Source organism: Trichomycterus rosablanca, chromosome 2 (genome assembly GCF_030014385.1).
Source record: "Trichomycterus rosablanca isolate fTriRos1 chromosome 2, fTriRos1.hap1, whole genome shotgun sequence".
Classification (NCBI taxonomy): Eukaryota; Metazoa; Chordata; class Actinopteri; order Siluriformes; family Trichomycteridae; genus Trichomycterus; species Trichomycterus rosablanca.
Genome location: NC_085989.1, coordinates 37,045,073 through 37,065,905, shown reverse-complemented (window position 1 = coordinate 37,065,905; position 20,833 = coordinate 37,045,073). Strand labels below are relative to the sequence as shown.

Sequence of the window (20,833 nt, the reverse complement as noted above, 5' to 3'; positions counted from 1 at the left end):
TTACAAAAAACAGAATAATTCATACCGCATTTCATCACTGGCACTCAAACTGGGTCATTAAATTAAATTATTAGATACATAATTATTGAAAAGGGCAACACAGTGGCTGGGTAGACAGCACAGTCGTCTGACAGAAAGAAGGTTCTTGGTTTCATTTTCATGTGGAGTGGTCCAGGAACTTTCTGCGTTGAGTTTGCATGTTCTCCTCTGGTACGTCATCCTACAAGTGCTCCCGAGAAGTAGGCTGTTCGAATTCTTAGATGCCTTAAAATGCTGACTAGTAAGGCACCTTAAATCTGAACGCTGAAACTGAATTTTGATAGAATAACGAGGAAGCATCAGATGCTGCCTTAGCGGTGAAGGCAATCCCAGCAAAAACATGGAGGACGGATGCGGAGCAACCAACAGAGTTATTTTTAAACGTAAATAAATTATAATTGATTTATAAACGTGTACAAGTGTAATTTATTCGCGAATTCGGGCTTGTCAGCGAATTTAACCGGCATGAGGCTAACTGTGTTAGCTTAGTAAGCAAAAACTGATGGAATCGCTGTCTAAGTAGTGCGTTCAAATAACCTGACTTATCGATGACTTATTAGATTCCTCTCTACCTAGGCAGTAAGTATGCAGGCAGTAAGACAGCAAGGTAGCTCACTAGGTTTTCGAACAGACCCAATGAATGAATTATTGAAAATTACACAGCAGGCAAGTGCATCAGTCTAGATACAATGAATCCATGTCTGCAGGAGGTGTAAACACCCAAAAAGAAGCTACTGCCCTTTACCCAGGATGTCAAACAGTTGCAAAGAGTGCTTTGGATTTACCCCGGTAGAGATGCTTACCTTAACCTAGCACAAACAACACTCACTCAGGTTATCCTCTTCAATAGCCGAAAAGAGGAAGCAGTGTCCCGGATGCGTGTAACTGCATTCACATCAAGAAACCAGACACTGCTACATGATACAAGATATAACCATATGCCTGCAGGAGGTTGAAAGTAAGCTTTGTAATCACATTACATGTTGAAATTAAAAGCAAAAGAAAATGAAAGGTGCCAGTTTTTCCAAAACAAACAGTCTATACTTTGGAGCTATCTAATTACACAATCCATTTCTTTTTGGCCCTTCAGCAGTATTGTCTGATTTTAGCGGGAGAGATGCTCATAACTTTACTTAAGAATACAGTGCAAAATGTCCCAACAAGAGTGAAAAACATATTGCTACCAGGTCAAAGTTTTAAATCCAGAGGAAAATGAAGCAGATCAGCTGGCAGATTTCTTAGGGCATGACGTGTGTTCACAGGGAAAATTACAGACTGCCAGAAGACACACTTCAGCTTGCACAAATAAGTAAAGTATTAATGGCAATGGAGAAAGAACTGGGTGAAATTACAATACAAAGAATAAGATGGTATGTTTTTTGTAGTATCTAAAATTAAATATATAATCCCTGGGAATTTTTAGGCCACTATAACTATTATTCCTACTATGCATGCAGTCAATAAACATACACTATATGGAAAAAAAAATATTTGGACACACCTCTTAATCATTACATTCAGGTGTTTCATTCAGTCCCATTGCCACAGGTGTATAAAATCAAGTCATTGTCAAGTGGTGTCTACTTTTACAAACATTTGTGGAAAAAAATGGGATGTTATAATCAGCGTGCTACTGTCATAGAATGCCAAAGTCAGTTTGTAAACATTCTTTGGTACTAAATCTTTCATGATCATCTGTGAATGGTATTAATAAAAAGTGGAAGTGTTAAGTAGCCAAAGCAACTCAGCCATGTATTGGCAGACCACATTAAGTTACAGAGCGGGGTCACAGAGTGCTGAGGTGCATAAAAATCGCTCTGCTCGGTGGGGTCTTTAAATGCTGTGCACGGACCCTGGTTAGCAGATCGAGGCGCCTGTGCAGAAGCATGGGTGTAAAAGAAGAGGTCCGCTTTCGCGTATGTGTCAGAGGGCACGTGAGCAGCAATATACCCTTCTCGAACGCAATCAGGAATCCACAGCAGCGGAAGACAAATTGACTACGCTAAATCGGGAGAAAAAGGGAGAAAATGCATAAATAAATAGAAATATCGCTCTGCTGACTCAATAACTGGAGAACTTATCACACACGTTTGGAATTCACTAGAATAAGGAGTGTGAACCAGGCCCTCTTGTCCAACGTCAGTGTCCGACCTCACAAGGCTCTTCTTGATGAACAAGCAAACGTTCAGAACAGAAAGATGTTTAGCTGGCCTGAAGTCTGGACTTGAATGTTTTAACACATTACAATTCTTGAGTTACTTGAGTTACTCCAGTGTAACCTTGCCAATGTGCTTAGGGTTGATGCCTATTGGACAGTGAACCTTTGAGCCATGTCTTAAGACTCTTGCAGACTGGAACAATTATGGTGGGGTTTTATACTGGGTTCTTATGCTGAGCTTTACTTATGTAGTATTTCTTGTATAATTCATCACAGATAAAATTATTATTCAAATGTTTTAATACAGTTATTATACAGCATTTAGCAGACACTTTTATCTAAAGCAAGTGTGACTAAATACAGTCCAATCAATGGAGGGAATGTGGAGGGAAACCGGTCAGGGCTTGAACCAGTGACTAATAACTAGTTAAGTACTTTATGCACTGACCTACCCTTTCCCTTAATACCTGTGTTCTTATACTGGTGACACCAAAATATGTACCATAAGTCAGTTAATGATGATGGCCAGTAAGCAGCAGTGGGTTTTTTTTACCTAGAACTTTGCAGAAATTTGGTTTCATCAGATCATAGAACAGTGTCTCCAAAAAGCCCTGGCAAACTTCAATCAGAATGTAATATGTTTTTTCTCATTCATCTTGCATACAACCCAGTACTGTGGAGTGTCTGGGCTATGGTCGTCCCGTTCACAGCTTCTGCCATCCTTGCTCTATGCTCCTTTGGATTTACCTTTGGCCTAAAGTGACACTTCATTTGTACACAGGTGGACATTATTTTACTAATTTTTATTACAAATTATAGCAACTGGTTGAATTGAAACTAGTTTAGCTAGTTTTATAGCAATGTGTGTAAAAAGCTATGCAAAAGCTATTGTTATGTTTATGTATTTTGACTATTTTGTATAGCTCTATATCATGTGCATTTCAGTTTTGCATTGCAACGCTACAAAAACGTTAAAGGGGGTTAAAACTTATGCAAGACACTAAAGTACATATTACACATTTAAAAAAATGCATCTCCCACGACTGTTCCAGAAGGGTATGATTTAAATAAATTGTTTCACTGAGGTAGTCTTTAGTGTCCCTTGGTATCACGCGTCTGGTCAACGTGGAGAATTTTCCCGCGAAACTACAAAGGACTTCGCCGTGGACTGTTCCATTCTGAACGAACCCGAGGAGAAGGGGTGTCGGCTAATGTAGGTTTAAAATATCGCTCTTTTTAGAATTTAGCTTATGTTTCTTTTAGAATGTAATTATTATTATGTATTTAAAATCGTAATGTGTATATTTTGTAAAATGATTTCATTAATTATTAAGCTTTTAGAACTCTGTAATTGTACGTGCACCCCTGGATTTCCGCACCACGCGTTTGAGTTCTTATTGTTTTTTAAACTCTCCATTGTGTGAATGGACTTTTAATATTCGAGCAGTCTGAGTAAAAGTTCGTTAAAATTGGACACATTTGGAATTTGGTTGTGTTCGAAACATGTCTGCGTCAACAAAGGTGAGCACAATGTCGGTATTTGGTTGTTTTTTGCGTAACTAATGCAGGGTTGCTAACCCATGCAGACAACGTGAAGTTAACTAGTGAACTTAATTAAACAAACATTTAAATAATACGCTGTTCAGTCCGCTTAAATTGACGAAACGCGTATATCGTCAAATATAGTTCTAATTGTAACTAAATGAACTTTAGTTAATTTATTGTTTATTTCAAAGCAGCGTTCAAATTGCGTGTAGTGTGTATGCAAGTTTCCCAAAAGTTGTGTTGTACACCGACAATTTATTCCCCTTCTTATTTGTGTGGTTTTGAATAAATATGATTTTTAAAAACATGTATAAAGAATTGCTTATTCTGTTGGATTTATTCGATTTACTTAATACAAAACGTCTTTGCACATATAGCTTTGTAGTATGTTAAATGTGTGGACACTTCTGTTTTGTTTTTTAAATTATTATTATTTACATTTGTACGAAAACTGTTTAAATTTGCAGAATGTACCATTTGGGAATATAAATGCTTCTTGTAGATATTTTCTTACACTAGATTGCAACACATCACATTCATTTAAAGTGAAATGATCAATAAGTGCTATGAAGTTTGGGACACAGCACCTCATCTTTTATACTAATGTGGTTGCTGTTCAAAAAATTCTTGGTACCTTCTAACACTAACATTTTACTCTGTGCATTATTAATCTAAAGGCATTAAAAAGCAAGTTAGTAAAAAATAAACAAAAATACAAATCTATTACCACTGGGTTTGTATTATTATGTATGTTATTTTAATGTACCTTTCTCTATTTTTCAAGAATGCCATTTAATTGTTTTTTTAGTATTGTTTGACCACTGGGTGTCATTGTAGGATAAACAGGGTGTTTTTAACTTGTGTTTCATCTGGAGAAAAAGTTTTACCAACCTTGTTTAGCCATGGCCCAAATTAGATACTGTAGTAGTAGTATTATAGTTAAGATTGCTTGAGGTGGCACAGCAGGCAGTGCAGACCTGGGTTCATGCTTCTCTCCATGTTTATATGGGGTTTCCTCTTAGTACCTCAATGTCCTTACTCCTCCAATAACAAGAGTGGTCCAGCAATCTGTAAAATTAACTACATAAAATAACTCCCAACATCGGTATTTCACACAATCGAGACTTTTTAAATAGACAAGGCCAGACGCTTATAACCCGTTGCCAAATAGGCCATACTGCCCTCACGCACTGACACCTCCTGGTTGGTGAGCAGGCACCAGTTTGTCAATTCTGTGCTAACCCCCTAACAATTAAACATATTTTATTAGAATGCGCTACGGTTTCTACTAACAGAGACATTTTTACAGCGTCAAGAATATAAAAGTACTGTTTGAGAGGATTCCTCCAGTTAAAATTGTTAATTTTTTAGGAGGTCTAAATTTAAAACAAATGATATGAACATGTTAGATTATACAGTTCAAATACCTATCCTTGCCATAAAATAGCCAATACGTTGCTGATATGGCAATAAACCAAAACAAACAAACAAACAATACTCCACCAATAAGTATGTCAGTAGGTCAACTGGCTACTATACATTTTAGTGGAGTAAGTCAGTGGCTAAGTGTGGTGTCCCCTGTATTGGGTTGGCATCCTGTTCAGGGTGTATTCTGAGATGTATTGTACCCAGTGTTTATTGGAAGGCTCTAGATCCTGATGAGAACAAAGCAGTCTCTACAAATTTATGAGAAATTTTAGAGGCATGATGATGAAGTCCGAAAGAGCAGAAAACATACAATAATGTAAACAAAAACAGTATAATTACGATTTACTATTACTGTCGTAACATATTTGGGCAGTAATGCCCACCCTAGTTATAGTGGTAACTATGGTTAATGGGTTTAGCTGACAAGTTAAGGTTGATTGAATGTATGCCATCATTAATTATGTCCTATAGAAAAATACAAAAAGAATAATGTTGATGTGTGTAGAAATGAAAATATACAACAAGAAGTTTTGATACATGCAAGCAATTTTGATGCGTTGTCTTTTTGTCATAAATGAAAAACTTGTAGTTCTCTACAAATGACCCCAGCCTCAATACTATGTGGAACATCCTTTTGCCTTGGTTACTTCTAATAAGTAATTTTGCTAAGTGCTAACTTGAGTTTTGATGGCTTTCATTCTGCAACTGCTTTCTATGGGATTTCTATGGGATTCTTTATTTTTTCTATGAAATTTAAACCTAGAGACTGAAAAGGCTACTCCAGGATATTCCAGGACTGATTTCTTCACCAAGCTTTGGATGAGTTGAAAGTGTGCTTTGGGGTTGTTGTCTTGCTGGAAAGTCCAATTACCCCCAAGGTTCAGTTTCACTACAGAAGGCAAAATATTCCTCCTTAATCCATGATGCCAGTCATACTGTCAAGAGTGCTGGTTCCTGCAGCAGTTAAACATCTCCACATCATCACTGACCAATTAAACATATTCTATGTGAATGTGAGTTTTTTACCCAGGACAGAAATCTATACCTAATTGGATCAGATATAAAATAAATTTTTAGAAAAACGGCTCCTTCTAAGATTTTAAAATTCCTGAAAAACATAAAACTCAAACATCTCTTGTAATCTTAACCTCTTAAAACATCTTTCGTGTAGTTAAAGTGTTCTGAAAAAACATACAAATGGCACGCCATAGAGGTGGCTCTAAATACAGAGCTTATAATGCCGATAAAAACACAACAACACTCATCACTGACCCACCTCCATGCTTGACCGTAGGAAGAGTATTCTTCTGGTCATAAGCCCCACATTTCTTTTGCCAGACAAAGTGCTGATTCATTGAGCCAAACGGTTTCGATTTTTGATTTATTGCTCTGCAGGCCTATACAAATTTCTTCCAGTTGACTCTTCTGGACACATTTTTTTTTCCACAGCGAGGCCTTGTTTCGAACTACGAATGGTGTCTCATTTGTAATGTTTCGGGAATCTTTTTAAAATTTAAAAAAATTCTAGCTTAAAGTTGTAATTTTTTTCTTTGGGGTTTGATTATTTCTGATTGCAACTTTAGGTCTTCATAAGCCAGTCTAGCCAGATTGTTACTATTTCTAAAATTATGTATGATTGAATTGCAAATGTTTTTCTGTGAAACTGTGTGAATGTATTAAGGCCCTAAACTCCATTATTCTTGACTTGTCAATTTTTTAAATGTGCAGTTTGTGGCAAATACAGCTATCTGTATTTCAGTAACCATATATTTGTTGTGTAGTTGGTAGATAATTTCTAGCCCTGTATCTAAACTTAAATTCAATGTAATGTTTTGATTAAAATTTTCAGAAATCTTTAGAGGCCATTTTTAAAGGTCCGAGTGACGATGAGGAATTTAATGGTTTTGGAAGTGCCTCTTCGGAACAGTTCTCTGAGGAGAGTCGAGATAGCCTCCGCTCACAGTCTTCCTGGAAGCCGGTGAGAACGATCTGCTTGCATTACATTTTTTGTATTAATCTCCAAATAAGTAATATAGTGTTAAATCATTGATACCAATCAGTTTCTGATGCTACTGTTCTTTAACAGCAAGTTTCTTGGGGGTCATCATGTGTGTTAATTATATATAAGGATTTTTGTTTATTGTTCCCTTAGCAACAGCATTTTGGGTGGATGGGCTGTATCATGTAATGTAGCATAACAAACTTTTACATTGATGGCATTTAGTAGGCACTTTTATCCAAAGCGACTTGCAATTGGCACTGAATGAGCAAGCAGTTGAGGACTAAGGGCTTTTCCTAGGGGCCCAACATTGGAAACTTGGCTGTGGTAGGGTTTGAACCAGTGACCACCTGACCAGTCAGTCCAGTACCACCGAACTTTTGGCCACCACACTTGGCAGATTTAAATCTCGCTGTGTGTGGGAACCAGACGGGTTATAAGAAGCTGCTGGGGCGGCACGGTCGCCTCTGTCGCACTGTCGCCTCACAGCAAGAAGGTCCTGGGTTCGATCCCCAGGTGGGGCGGTCTGGGTCCTTTCTGTGTGGAGTTTGCATGTTCTCCCCGTGTCTGCGTGGGTTTACTCTGGGTGCTCTGGTTTCCTCCCACAGTCCAAAAACATGCAAGTGAGGTAAATTGGAGACACAAAATTGTCCATGACTGTGTTTGATATAACCTTGTGAACTGATGAACCTTGTGTAATGAGTAACTACCATTTCCTGTCATGAAAGTAACCAAAAGTGTAAAACATGACGTTAAAATCCTAATAAACAAACGAACATAAGAAGCTGCTGAAAATTTGACTCGTGTCAGAGGGGCGTGGTATGGTAATCCAGCGCTCCTCGATCAGATTGAGGGTTGTGCAAGCAGCAACTGATTTACAATCTGGAACTGGAAATGATTAGACTGGGGAGATTAAGGGGGGAAAAGTGTAGAAAAAAATTGCAGATGAATGATCTGCTGTGGCGACCCCTAAATAAGGGAGCAGCCAAAAAGAATCATCATCAATTAAGATAATTTTTGTTTAACAACGAAGGAACATGTTATAATTTATATGCTTTTTTAATTTGTTTTTTAAAAGCATGCAAACCTGTGCACTCAATGTTAGGTACGATTAAAATAATTGTCTCTAATTCTGTTCCAGGATCATCGCTTTAGATCGAAGTTCATTACAGATGAGCTGGCTCAGCTCTTTATGGAAACAGACAGCGAAGAAGAGTTTGAGGGATTCAGTAAGGAGGACAGCTCTGCACATAGCACTTGGATGAACCATACAGTAAGTGCTAATTACAGCTATTTGTTCTTTTTGCTTTTAAGCTGCTCATCCGTATCTCTTCATTACTCTTGTCATATTCTGGCAGGCTTTGGAGTCAGAGAACGACAGTGATGACATCGGCTTCTATTCTGATGACGATAATCCAGCTCCACAAAAGAAGCGGAGTTCAGGATTGTGTGTCGCGTTCAGGTTTCCTGCCAGAAAAAGTTCTGCCCATGAAAGCCAAGTGCCAACAAAGTCTTCTAATCTTAACAAGGCTAGGGTGTTGCCAGTCAGAAATCAGCCTTTGGGAAGAAGCGGTAAAAGGAGGGGAGGACTTGCAGATGATCCTGTTGTGTTGAAAAATAGGAAAATCGAGAAAAGCTCAGATGTGGCTGGTGTTGAGTCGGTAGAAGAGGATTCAACTGAGACAGCTGTGCAAGTACTAAGCCAAAGGGCCAAGAATATTCAGGAAAATAAAGCTATGGTAAAAAAAATATTTAAATATTAATATTTGAGTAAATAACTTTAACATGGACAAATGTTTTAAACAGATTTTTGTGTGTTTGCAGCTTGCAAAGTTATTTGCAGACCTGAGTGCACTACCTGAACTCTCCCCAAAGACTACACCCATAGTAAGTGCTACATTTGTCTGAGCAACTATTTTCTGACATCTGTCATGTAAATAGCCATATATACTAACATGAAGTCAATTCAAAGAGTTTTCTGACTGGCAAGTTCCAAAAGGTGATCCCATGAAGCACTTGGGCTTAATTGGTACAACTAAGAGAAGGAAGAAGAAAAACTAGAAGGCTGATCAATACACTAACACAAATAAAAAAATAAAATGGTCATTTGATATGCTTATTACTGTGCATAACCACACAACTGAGTCAGTTTTTTTTTTCAAAAGAGTCTTTGCCTGCACTTGTAAGATATTTCAGTTCTGTTCTTTTACTGTGATTGAAGCTTCTTTGTGCAAAAAATGGTTTGCAAATGGTATGCAAAAACCCAACGACCCCCAAAAAACGATATTTATAGGGATGTAACGATACACTCTACCCACGATGCGAGGCGATTCACAATACTGGGGTTTTTATTTTATTTTATTTTATTTTTTATTTTTTTTTATTTAAACAAAATGATATTGAAGACAAATTATGTTTCCTTTTGTTATTTCTCTTAAAAAATAAAACATTTTTTTTTTTATTTGTGCTTATTTTTTTTATTTATCTAAATAATGAATGCCCTTTATTTTTACAAACGATGCAAAACAGTCCTGCACATTTCCCTTTTTGTGTAAAAAAAACAAATGAAATTTTAAAACAAATCCCACATTAAATAAATAAATGAATAATACAAATCGAGTATCCTCACATTAATAAATTTGGCTGGAAAATTCAGAACCTGGCAACCCTGTAGTGACGTCAACCAGACGAGGTGAGTAGCGCCAGTGCCTTTTACTGTTTAAAGTGAATTTCGATTCATTATACATGTAAACCGATTTGAATCGTTACACATGTGAATCGATTATTAACTGTCTTGTGGTAGATATTTATACAACAACTTTGTTTATTAAGGTGGCGGTGTTGGTGGTTTACATTTACATTTTCTGTGGAAAAGTGGAAGCTTTTATTCAAAGCGAGTAACAGTAGTGATGGTATACAATCTAAGCAATTGAGGGTAAAGGGCCCAACAGTGGCAACCTGACAGTGGTGGGGCTTGAACCAGCAACCTTCTGATTACTGACCCAGTACCTTAACCACTAGGATACAGCTGGTAATGTAAAGATCTGTCATTTCACTTTGTGGCATGCCTCCTACTTTCCTGTCTGTATTTGTGTATTAGTCTGTTTGACTAGAGCTGGCAACTGCTCTGTGCCTATATAGTTAGAAATTAAGGTTGTACTGCACTCATTACAAATAACATGGAGCATATGTAATTTGTAATGAGTGCCAAGATTGGGTAGAAAACCAAAACCATCCCCTTATGGTAAACTGGACTTTTTTCACCACAACAGGTCATTCATACATTTAAAGCTGTTGAAACATTGGTGTCACTGTTCATAATTAAGCAAGCTTCATATTGGTTTAGTCCACCACTGCTGAGATCTCATGTTTGACTCCTGAGTGGTACTATCTTCCTTGCTGGTAAGGCATATAATGATGTGGCCGGTGACCATCCGTATGCCGGGGCTAGCGTGGCGGTGGTGCAAGCAGCAAGAAAAGTGCAATGGGGAATTGACAATGATTGAGAGAAAAATCAGGGAAAATGTCTGCTTTTAAAACAACAAAAACACTTAATTTAATACTCTAATACCTTCTTATTCTTCTTAAACAACAGAAGAAGAAAAAGCAACAAACTCCAAGACAGCGTGTGTCTGAAGTGCAGAGCGAGAGGAGGAACCCGAGCCGAAAGGCCAGACCCCCTGAGCATTTCGGTCTGGAGCAGGAGCCAGTTAATGCCTCTCAACCAAGAAAGAGTGTGGAAATAGACCTAAATAAACTGCTGGAGGTAATCACTCATACTTTTATGCACTGTTTTAGAAGTCTGTCAGTATTCCTTATTATTTCCTTTATTTCAAAGTTTAATGCCCTCCACACAGGTTGATGAGGACTTGCGAGGAAACATGCACTCTCCAAAAAGGAAGTACAGAAAGCGCAGTTCTGTGCGAATGCCTGAGGACATTATAGAGGAGGAGCTGGACAATGTGGCTGACCGTGCTAAAGACAAAATTCTGGATAAAGAAAATGTGAGTTTGGATGAGGATGCTCATGTTACTATGTAATACAGACAGTAGAAATGATTTGTACACCATGTATTAGTTTAACATGGGATGGTCTTTGCTTGGGTAATTTTGATTTATTCGAATGTCCACAATTATCTTATTATAAAACACATCCAGGCTAAATGTCCTAAATATAAGAAAGACAGACAAAGACTACATGTGGCTAAAACAACGAGTCCTTCTCAAGAGAATACAAAAACAATGATCAGATTTCTTACTTATATAAGATGTACAGTGGGGCCAAAAAGTATTTAGTCAGCCACTGATTGTGCAAGTTCTCCTACTTAGAAAGATGAGAGAGGTCTGTAATTTTCATCATAGGTACACTTCAACTATGAGAGACAAAATGAGGGAAAAAAATCCAGGAAATCACATTGTAGGATTTTTAAAGAATTTATTTGTAAATTATGGTGGAAAATAAGTATTTGGTCAATAACAAAAGTTCAACTCAATACTTTGTAACATAACGTTTGTTGGCAATGACCGAGGTCAAACGTTTCCTGTAAGTCTTCACCAGGTTTGCACACACTGTAGCTGGTATTTTGGCCCATTCCTCCATGCAGATCTCCTCTAGAGCAGTGATGTTTTGGGGCTGTCGCTGGGCAACACGGACTCCACAAATTTTCTATGGGGTTGAGGTCTGGAGACTGGCTAGGCCACTCTAGGACCTTGAAATGCTTTTTACGGAGCCACTCCTTCGTTGCCCGAGCGGTGTGTTTGGGATCATTGTCATGCTGCAAGACCCAGCCACGTTCCATCTTCAATGCTCTCACTGATGGAAGGAGGTTTTGGCTTAAAATCTCACGATACATGGTCCCGTTCATTCTTCCCTTAACACGGATCAGTCGTCCTGTCCCCTTTGCAGAAAAACAGCCCCAAAGCATGATGTTTCCACCCCCATGCTTCACAGTAGGTATGGTGTTCTTGGGATGCAACTCGGTATTCTTCTTCCTCCAAACACGACGAGTTGAGTTTTTACCAAAAAGTTCCATTTTGGTTTCATCTGACCACATGATATTCTCCCAATCCTCTTCTGGATCATCCATATGCTCTCTGGCAAACTTCAGATGGGCCTGGACATGTACTGGCTTAAGCAGGGGGACACGCCTGGCACGGCAGGATTTGAGTCCCTCTCGGCGTAGTGTGTTACTGATGGTAGCCTTTGTTACTTTGGTCCCAGCTCTCTGCAGGTCATTCATCAAGTCCCTCCGTGTAGTTCTGGGATTTTTGCTCACCGTTCTCATGATCATTTTGACCCCAAGGGAGATTATCAATGGTCTTGTATGTCTTCCATTTTCTTACAATTGCTCCCACAGTTGATTTATTCACACCAACCTGCTTGCCTATTGTAGATTCACTCTTCCCAGCCTGGTGCAGGTCTACAATTTTCTTCCTGGTGTCCTTCGACAGCTCTTTGGTCTTGTCCATGGTTGAGTTTGGAGTCTGACTGTTTGAGGCTGTGGACAAGTGTCTTTTATACAGATAACGAGGTCAAACCGGTGCCATTAATACAGGTAACGAGTGGAGGACAGAAGAGCTTCTTAAAGAAGAAGTTACAGGTCTGTGAGAGCCAGAAATCTTGCTTGTTTGTTATTGACCAAATACTTATTTTCCACCATAATTTACAAATAAATTCTTTAAAAATCCTACAATGTAATTTCCTGGATTTTTTTTTCTCATTTTGTCTCTCATAGTTGAAGTGTACCTATGATGAAAATTACAGACCTCTCTCATCTTTCTAAGTAGAAGAACCTGCACAATCAGTGGCTGACTAAATACTTTTTGGCCCCACTGTATATACTGTACTTGTGTGTACAAGTGCAGTATAACAAAATTCTTTTTCCACGTATTCAATCTTGTTTTGGAAGCTGGGGTCAGTGCGCAGGGTCAGACATTGTACGGTGCCCCTGAAGCACACCTGGTTAAGGGCCTTGCTCAGGGGCCCAACAATGGCTGCATAGCAGAATTTGGATTTAAACCGACAGTCTTCTGATTTATAGCCCAAAGCTCTACCCATTAGGCTACTACTGTGCTACTACTACGATATAAGACTGATAGACCCGGAACCACATGTAAAAATACAGTATCTGAGCACTGTGAATGTGAAAAATGTAAAAAATTGACGTTTTTTAGCAGCTTTTATCCAGAGTGACTGAATACAATCCAAGCAATTAAGGCTCAATGGCCCAGTGGTGGCAAAGTGTCATTAGTATTTAATTTTTTTCTTTACATACATGAATAGTGTCAAGTCAAGGTTTTTTCAAAAGAGTCTTTGCCTGTACTTGTAAGATATTTCAGTTCTGTTCTTTTACTGTGATTGAAGCTTTTTAGCTCAAAAAATGGTTTATTTATATTTATAGGGATGTAACGATACACTTTACCCACGATGCGAGGCGATTCACAATACTGGGTTCACGATACGATTGTTTCCCGAATTATTATTATTATTATTTTTTTTTTTTTTTTTATTTAAACAAAATGATATTGAACACAAATTATGACAAAGTTTCCCTTTGTTATTTCTCTTAATAAATAAAATACTTTATTTGTGCTTATTTTTTTATTCATCTAAATAATGAATGAATAGACCTGGGACCACATGTAAAAATACAGTATCTAAGCACTGTGTATGTGAAATAAATGTAAAAAATTTATGTTTTTTAGCAGCTTTTATCCAGAGTGACTGAATACAATCCAAGCATTTAAATTTTTTCTTTACATACATGAATAATGTGTGTTTATGATGTAAAAAGTACAATTGTAACGAATGTAAATTTGGCCATTTTTTGTTTGTGCTTTGTTTTTATGCTGCTGATCCACCCCAGATAGAATGACAATCCACCCTTTGCACAACACGCTCACACACAGCAATTTAGTCCACTGCTAGTTTTTGAAACTTGTAACAACAAGAATATGTGAAATTCCTCATAGAGAGTGATTAAAGTCTAGGTTTTCACTCTGCTGCAAATACAAAACATAATTATGGTTTACTCTAGACAGAGTGATGTTTCATAAATAAGGATATTTACTGATAAATCTGTGTTCTCTAATTATTATGTGTTTTATTTCTTATAAGAGTTTAATGACCGTGGATAATCATGGCAGTGGCTGCATGGTGCTTTTGTTGAGCTGAAAAATAAGATGCAGATTTTTGGCAGGACAGTAATAGGATTATTAATGGCTTACTGTGGGTGGTCATTTTTTCTGTTGGTAAACATAGGATGCACTCCATGCATGTCCACATTGTTCCAAAGCCTCATTTTATTTCCCAAGCAAAATAAGGATGATGTGTTCAGGGGATGTTGACAGTTAAAGATTATGGCAGGTAGTTAAATTCATTGTTAAGCTGTGCCAATATTGCTGTGTAATATTTCGAAACATTGCATTATTACACTACTGTTCATGTTAATTATTAAACTGCCATCACTCTAGTGGTATTTCCTATTTTGTGTATGATAGTCCACCTAACTTTTTGTAATTTTGACCTAAAGTGTAAGCAGTACCCCTGGTTTCAGCTCTGTGCTGTCCATAAAGACTATAGTTTAGTTTTAAAATGTGTTTTTAAACCTTTTAAACTCCCTTCATACGACATACATCTGTCATGTCAATGGCCGTAGAAATGTTACCCTTAGGGAACAAGAGAAATGGAAAATCTTTTCACACATTTTGACTTTCAATTGACTAACATTAGAATGTTGTTTTCTTCAGGGCAGTACATGTCACCAGTGCAGACAGAAGACTCTAGACACCAAGACAGAGTGCAGGAACCCATACTGTCAGGGGGTCAAAGGGCAGTTCTGTGGACCCTGCTTACGTAACCGCTATGGAGAGGACGTCCGTACGGCCCTACTAGACCCTGTAAGTATTCTTTCCTGTTCATCTGCATGTTTCTTTGGGTTAGTCAGGTATTTATGAAGCACAACATTTAACAGTAAGGGGGCACCAGCTTTCTTAAAGTATAGTGTTTCTATTAAACATTTCATAGTAGTGGTAGAAATGATGTCTATTAAAGAAGCAATTACTATTAATTTATATGGGAAAAAAATCTATGAGTTCCCAGACCAATTTACAAGTGCACAGCCCTCTTCAGGTCACCCCACAAATTATAAATTGGATTCAGGTCAGGGCTCTAATTAGGCCATTCCAAAACTTTGCTCTTCTGGTGAAGCCATTTCTTGTTGGTGTGGAGGTATGCTTTGGTTCAGTGTTGTTCTATAAGGTTGAATTCCTCTTCATCTTCAGCTTTTTAGCAGAAGCCTGCAGGTTATGTGCCAAAATTGACTGATATTTGAAACTGTTTATAATTCATTTCACTTTGACGAAAGCCCCAGTTCTAGCTGAAGAACAACAACCACAAAGCATAATGCTGCCGCCACCACCATGCTTCACTGTGGGTATGGAGTTCTTTTGGTGATGCATAGTGTTTTTTGCGCTAAACATACTTGTAGTTAAGTTTAACCTTAGTCTCATCAGACCATAACACATTTTCCCACATTCTTTTGGCAGATTTGATGAAGGTTTTTGCAAAATATAGTTGGGCTTGGATTTTTTTCAATGCCACATTTGAAGAATCTGGTAAATTGTTGGCACATGTAGTACACAGCGAGTACTTGCCAGAAATTCCTGCAGCTCATTTAATGATGCTGTAACCCTCTTGGCAGCCTCCCGGAGCATTTTTCTACTTGTGTGTGAATTGAAAGTGGATATATCCACTGGTACTACATTAATATGTACACAATAATATTATAAATATAATATGATATTTAGTTTTATTTATCTTGAGCTTCTTCTCCTAGCTCAATTAGTGAGCCGTGGTTTCATCAGAGTAGTACACACAGTGAGTGAGTGATCATGGGTGCAAGAACTAAAATGTATTCAGGCCACAATGCAGGACAGACACAGAGGTGTAGCAGGATTTCTAAAAAATAAATACGCACATAATTATCAACACATAAAAACGTGTTTAAATCCTTTGATATTTTAAGAATGCATTAACTGATTTATTTACCCTAATGGGGGTGTGTTTTGTTTCGTGTGTTTAGACATGGGAGTGTCCTCTCTGTCGGGGAATTTGCAACTGCAGCCTGTGTCGCAAACGAGACGGACGATGTGCTACCGGTGCCCTTACCCACCTAGCCAAACATTACGGCTTTGACAGTGTAAAGGAATACTTGGAGAGGTATGTCCACTTTATTCTTATCTCGTTCTCATGCTTTGTAAAATTGAAGGTCAGATTAGTGGTCAAAAATGAAAGTGGTTCTACTACTGGCAGACTGGGTGCCTACACAAACACTGGTTTGCAGGGGGTGTGCCAAAGGGGATATAACTGATGCAGTTGTGACCTCTGCTGTCTGGTTTATGGCAAAAGTACACAAAGCTAATCCACATATGAACTCGCCTCGTGCAGGTGAAAAGATGCAGTCGGCTACTGCACACGTGTCAGAGGGAGCGTGTGTTAGTCACGGCTCTCCTCAGTCAGGAGTGGAGATCAGCATCAGTAGAGGGGGAAGCATAATGCAATCTGGCAATTGGATACGACGAGTTTGGTAGGAAAATTGGGGAAAAAAAATTAAGTGTTTTTTCTATAATGTCAGGCCACAAAATATGCGGTGGTCTGTTAGCCTCAAAGTGAGTCTTTAAGTTTGGTGTGTAATGCTTGTGAATTGAAATAAGGAATTATAAGGTATTATGAAATATAAACCACCACTTTTTTTTTACCTTAAATACAAATAATTATTGTTTGTAGTATTGCACTAAAGTGGCAAGGCTTCTATCTTCTAATGTGACATGTGTAACACAATCTCCTACATCAATCAGAGTAAAACTTGGTATTCTAGTTCTACCTGTGATCTAATCATCTTGAATAAGTACACAACGTGACCATGGCTAGTCAAAATCGTACTGCTCGTCACTCAGGTGATGCAGCGGTAAAACATGCTAGCACACCAGAGCTGGGATTTCGAATACATTGTATCGAGTCTCAGCTCTGCCATCTGGCTGGGCTGGGCGGCTACATGAACAACAATTGGCTGTTGTTCATAGGGTGGGACAAGCCGGACCAGGGTTCCTCATAACTGGTGCAATTACGACCTCTGCTGGCCGATTGATGGCGCCTGCACAGAGTTGAGGAATAATGCTGATCAGGGAGTGGCTCTCCGTGCACAAGGCTGATTTGTATATGAACTTACCTTGTGCAGGTGAAAAGATGCAGTCGGTACTGCGAAGCTTCTCAGTCAGCAGTGGAGGGATGTATCGGTAGAGGTGAAGCGTAACACAATCAGGGTAAATGGATACGACTAAATTAGGGGAAAAATCAGAGAAAAAGAGAAAAAAAAATCTACTTATCTTCTGAAAGAAAAGAAACCAAAAATTTTTGTTTGCATTATGAATCTTTTGTAATCAGTCTTTCTCCAGTCTAACTGAACTTGTAGCCATATGCCTGCATGACTTTTTGGCTACTTCAGCCATTTATATGCAGAACAAAACCTGGGACTGTAAACATGCCTTAGTTCACATGTAGTATATTGCATGTTAAATGTTACTGATCATTAATGTATAATCATGCTTTTGTCTTTTACAGTCTACAGAAGAATCTAGATTTAAGTCCGGTTTGTGAGTAGAGGAACTGATCACATGATGTCATTCTCAAGAGCGATAAGATAAAAGCCCCCCTATTTTTGTGTTACATGTTGTTTCAAACATTTATCACACTTGCTCTGTATTTTAATTTGCACATATATTTGTTGATTTTATATGACAGTCTACAGATAAACAACAGATCAATATCTATGTATATTTTACTAATTACAAAGCTGATCTGAGCTGATCTTTTATCGATTCACCTTAAATTTTCAGCTAAGTGTGCATTGCTTACTAGGCAGAATACCTAGACATATGATTTGCGCAAATCAATATATACAGATTTAAGTCTAACAAGACCACATATTTGTCTGACTGAAACTTTGAAGTCTTTTTGATTTGAGCTTCAAAGGATTTTAAGATTGGTTCATGTTTTACTATGTTTAAACTGATTGCAGCCCTATTTAGATAGGATTATACACATTGTACACAGGGACCTGAAGTATCCCATGCTTTGCTCGCCATTGCATTTTTGTCTGTGTTGCCATGTTTGTTTTTTTCAACCTTCCCAACAAAATTAGCTGGATTGAAATGTCTGACATTTTAATGCACATTTTGTCATGCTGAGCTCTATGAAGACTCACTTCACTGAGTCACTTTGCATGGCTTTTTGATCTTCAATTGCTGCTCAACCATTTGATAAACTCAGTTGTATTCCTGTCAAATGCAGCCTATTAAAACGCGTTTTTAAAATTCAAAAACTAAACTAATTTGAATAGGGTTTTAGAAGCAAAACTCATTTTGCTACAGTGGTTTAGCACCAAGATCAACCCTTACCATTTTTTAGCACTTTTTGTTTTAAGCAGTGACACTGGATTTGAAGTGCCTTTTAACAGCACATTTAAATAATTTTAGCTGATTGATAAATAGGTTTAGGTTAGGTTGATAAAGTATATATTTTTTCCTTAACGATCAACATAGAGGGAATAGACTGAACAGATATTTGTACTGTATTTCTCATTTGTACTGTAATATGTAAAATTTAGCAACAACCTTTTTGTTTCCTTTATATCTAAAATATTCATTATGAAGCATCACTTTTACTTTGCATCCAAATCTGCATGTTTGCTCTTACATTACTTGTTTTGTAAAATTATAGTTGTGCTTTTAATAAATACCATTATCACATTATTGTCTGGAATATCATTTACTGTTCATGTATGAATAAGTAGACTTTCACAGGGCATTGCACTATGGTGAACTAATTAAAATATTTACACTGATCAGCCATAACATTAAAACCACCTCCTTCTTTCTACAGACACTGTTCATTTTATCAGCTACACTTACTATATAGGATAACTTTGTAGTTCTACAATTACTGACTGTAGTCCATCTATTTCTGTTAGACCCTGTTCTTCAACGGTCAGGACCCCCACACAACCACCACAGAGCAGGTATTATTTAGGTGGTGGATCATTCTCAGCACTGCAGTGACAATGACATGGTGGTGGTGTTAGTGTGTGTTGTGCTGGATGAGTGGATCAGACACGGCAGTGCTGCTGGAGTTTTTAAATACCGTGTCCACTCACTGTCCACTCTATTAGGCACTCCTACCTAGTTGGTCCACCTTGTAGATGTAAAGTCAGAGACGATCGCTCATCTACTGCTGCTGTTTGAGTTGGTCATCTTCTAGACCTTCATCAGTGGTCACAGGACTCTGCCCATGGGGCACGGTTGGCTGGATATTTTTTTTGGTTAGTGGACTATTCTTAGTCTAGCAGTGACGGTGAGGTGTTTAAAAACTCCAGCAGCGCTGCTGTATCTTATCCACTCATACCAGCACAACACACACTAACACACCACCCCCATGTCAGTGTCACTGCAGTGCTGAGAATGATCCACCACCCAAATAATACCTGCTCTGTAGTGGTCCTGACCCTTGAAAAACAGCATGAAAGGGGGGTAACAAAGCATGCAGAGAAACAGATGGACTTGCCATATGGCAAGTGGAGCTGATAAAATGGACAGTGAGTGTAGAAACAAGGAGGTGGTTTTAATGTTATGGCTGATCAGTGTATTATTTTTTAGGTTTTGCATATGTAAATCACATTCATCATTTTGAAGTCTTAAGGACACTTTTTAAAAATGACATTCAAATAAATGTAAGGTTAGATGCAGCATTGGAGATTAGGGTGGAGGTTGTTTCATATTGTGCTGAAACATCAAAGGGACTTGTAGCCAAAACACCTAACTTAATAATTACGAAGGATGTCCAGATACTTTTGGCCATGTAGTGCATATACACAGCGTGTGTATATTAGAGTCAGGTGCATCCTGTTTGCTTTAATTGTCTCTGCTCTTGGGTCTTGTTTACGTGATATTTAAAAATGGCATTGTGAGATCGACTGTAGGTTGCAGCATTGGCAGTATGCAAACCTTACATTTACATTTCTGGCATTTAGCAAATGCTATTATCCTAAGTGGCTTACAGTTATGACTTAATACAATTTAAGGGTTAAAAGCCTTACTCAGGGGCCCAACAGTAGGAGCTTGGTGGGGGTGGGCTTGAACCCACAACTTTCTGATTACTAGTCAAGCACATGAACTGTTGAGCTACCACTGCCCTAGCACCTTACAACTGTGACAATACAATGTGAGCTATTGAGGGTTAAGGGCCTTGCTCAAGTTGGCCAACAGTGGCAGATTGAACTAGTGACTTTCTGATTGCTACTTACTGCCCTTAAGCTCTCACTATCCTTCACCCTTACCTATGGTCAAGTGGTCGAAATGAGGTTTCTCTGGCAAGTTGTTGGGCATACTCTCTGTAATTGGTGAGAAGCTCGGAGTAGAACCACTGCCTCTTCGATAAGGATACCCCCTGGATGCCTACTGTTGGAAGTATATAGAGCAAATTCTATTTATCATCAAACCAAAACCTCAAAGTAACATATCACATTAATACCCACAGTGAATATGGCATACAAAAGCTGACAAATCAATGAATTGTACTTTCTACTATGGGTGGCATGGTGGCTAAGTGGG

General features: G+C 38.2%; 1 protein-coding gene across 2 annotated transcripts; it reads left to right on the top strand.

Moving 5' to 3' along the window:
- Positions 1-3,653: 3,653 nt before the first annotated feature.
- cdca7b (cell division cycle associated 7b) lies at positions 3,654-18,976 on the top strand. Of its 2 annotated transcripts, XM_062990811.1 has the most exons (10): positions 3,654-3,718; positions 7,020-7,148; positions 8,311-8,442; positions 8,528-8,908; positions 8,994-9,056; positions 10,765-10,935; positions 11,027-11,173; positions 14,918-15,067; positions 16,252-16,388; positions 17,790-18,976. In XM_062990811.1, the coding sequence occupies exons 1-10, from the start codon at positions 3,701-3,703 to the stop codon at positions 17,827-17,829; spliced, it is 1,368 nt and encodes a 455-aa protein (XP_062846881.1). In that variant the 5' UTR covers positions 3,654-3,700; the 3' UTR covers positions 17,830-18,976. The 2 variants fall into 2 exon arrangements, with proteins under 2 accessions (XP_062846881.1, XP_062846882.1); XM_062990812.1 differs by lacking the exon at positions 17,790-18,976 and having other exon boundaries at positions 14,923-15,067; positions 16,252-16,334.
- Positions 18,977-20,833: the final 1,857 nt, after the last annotated feature.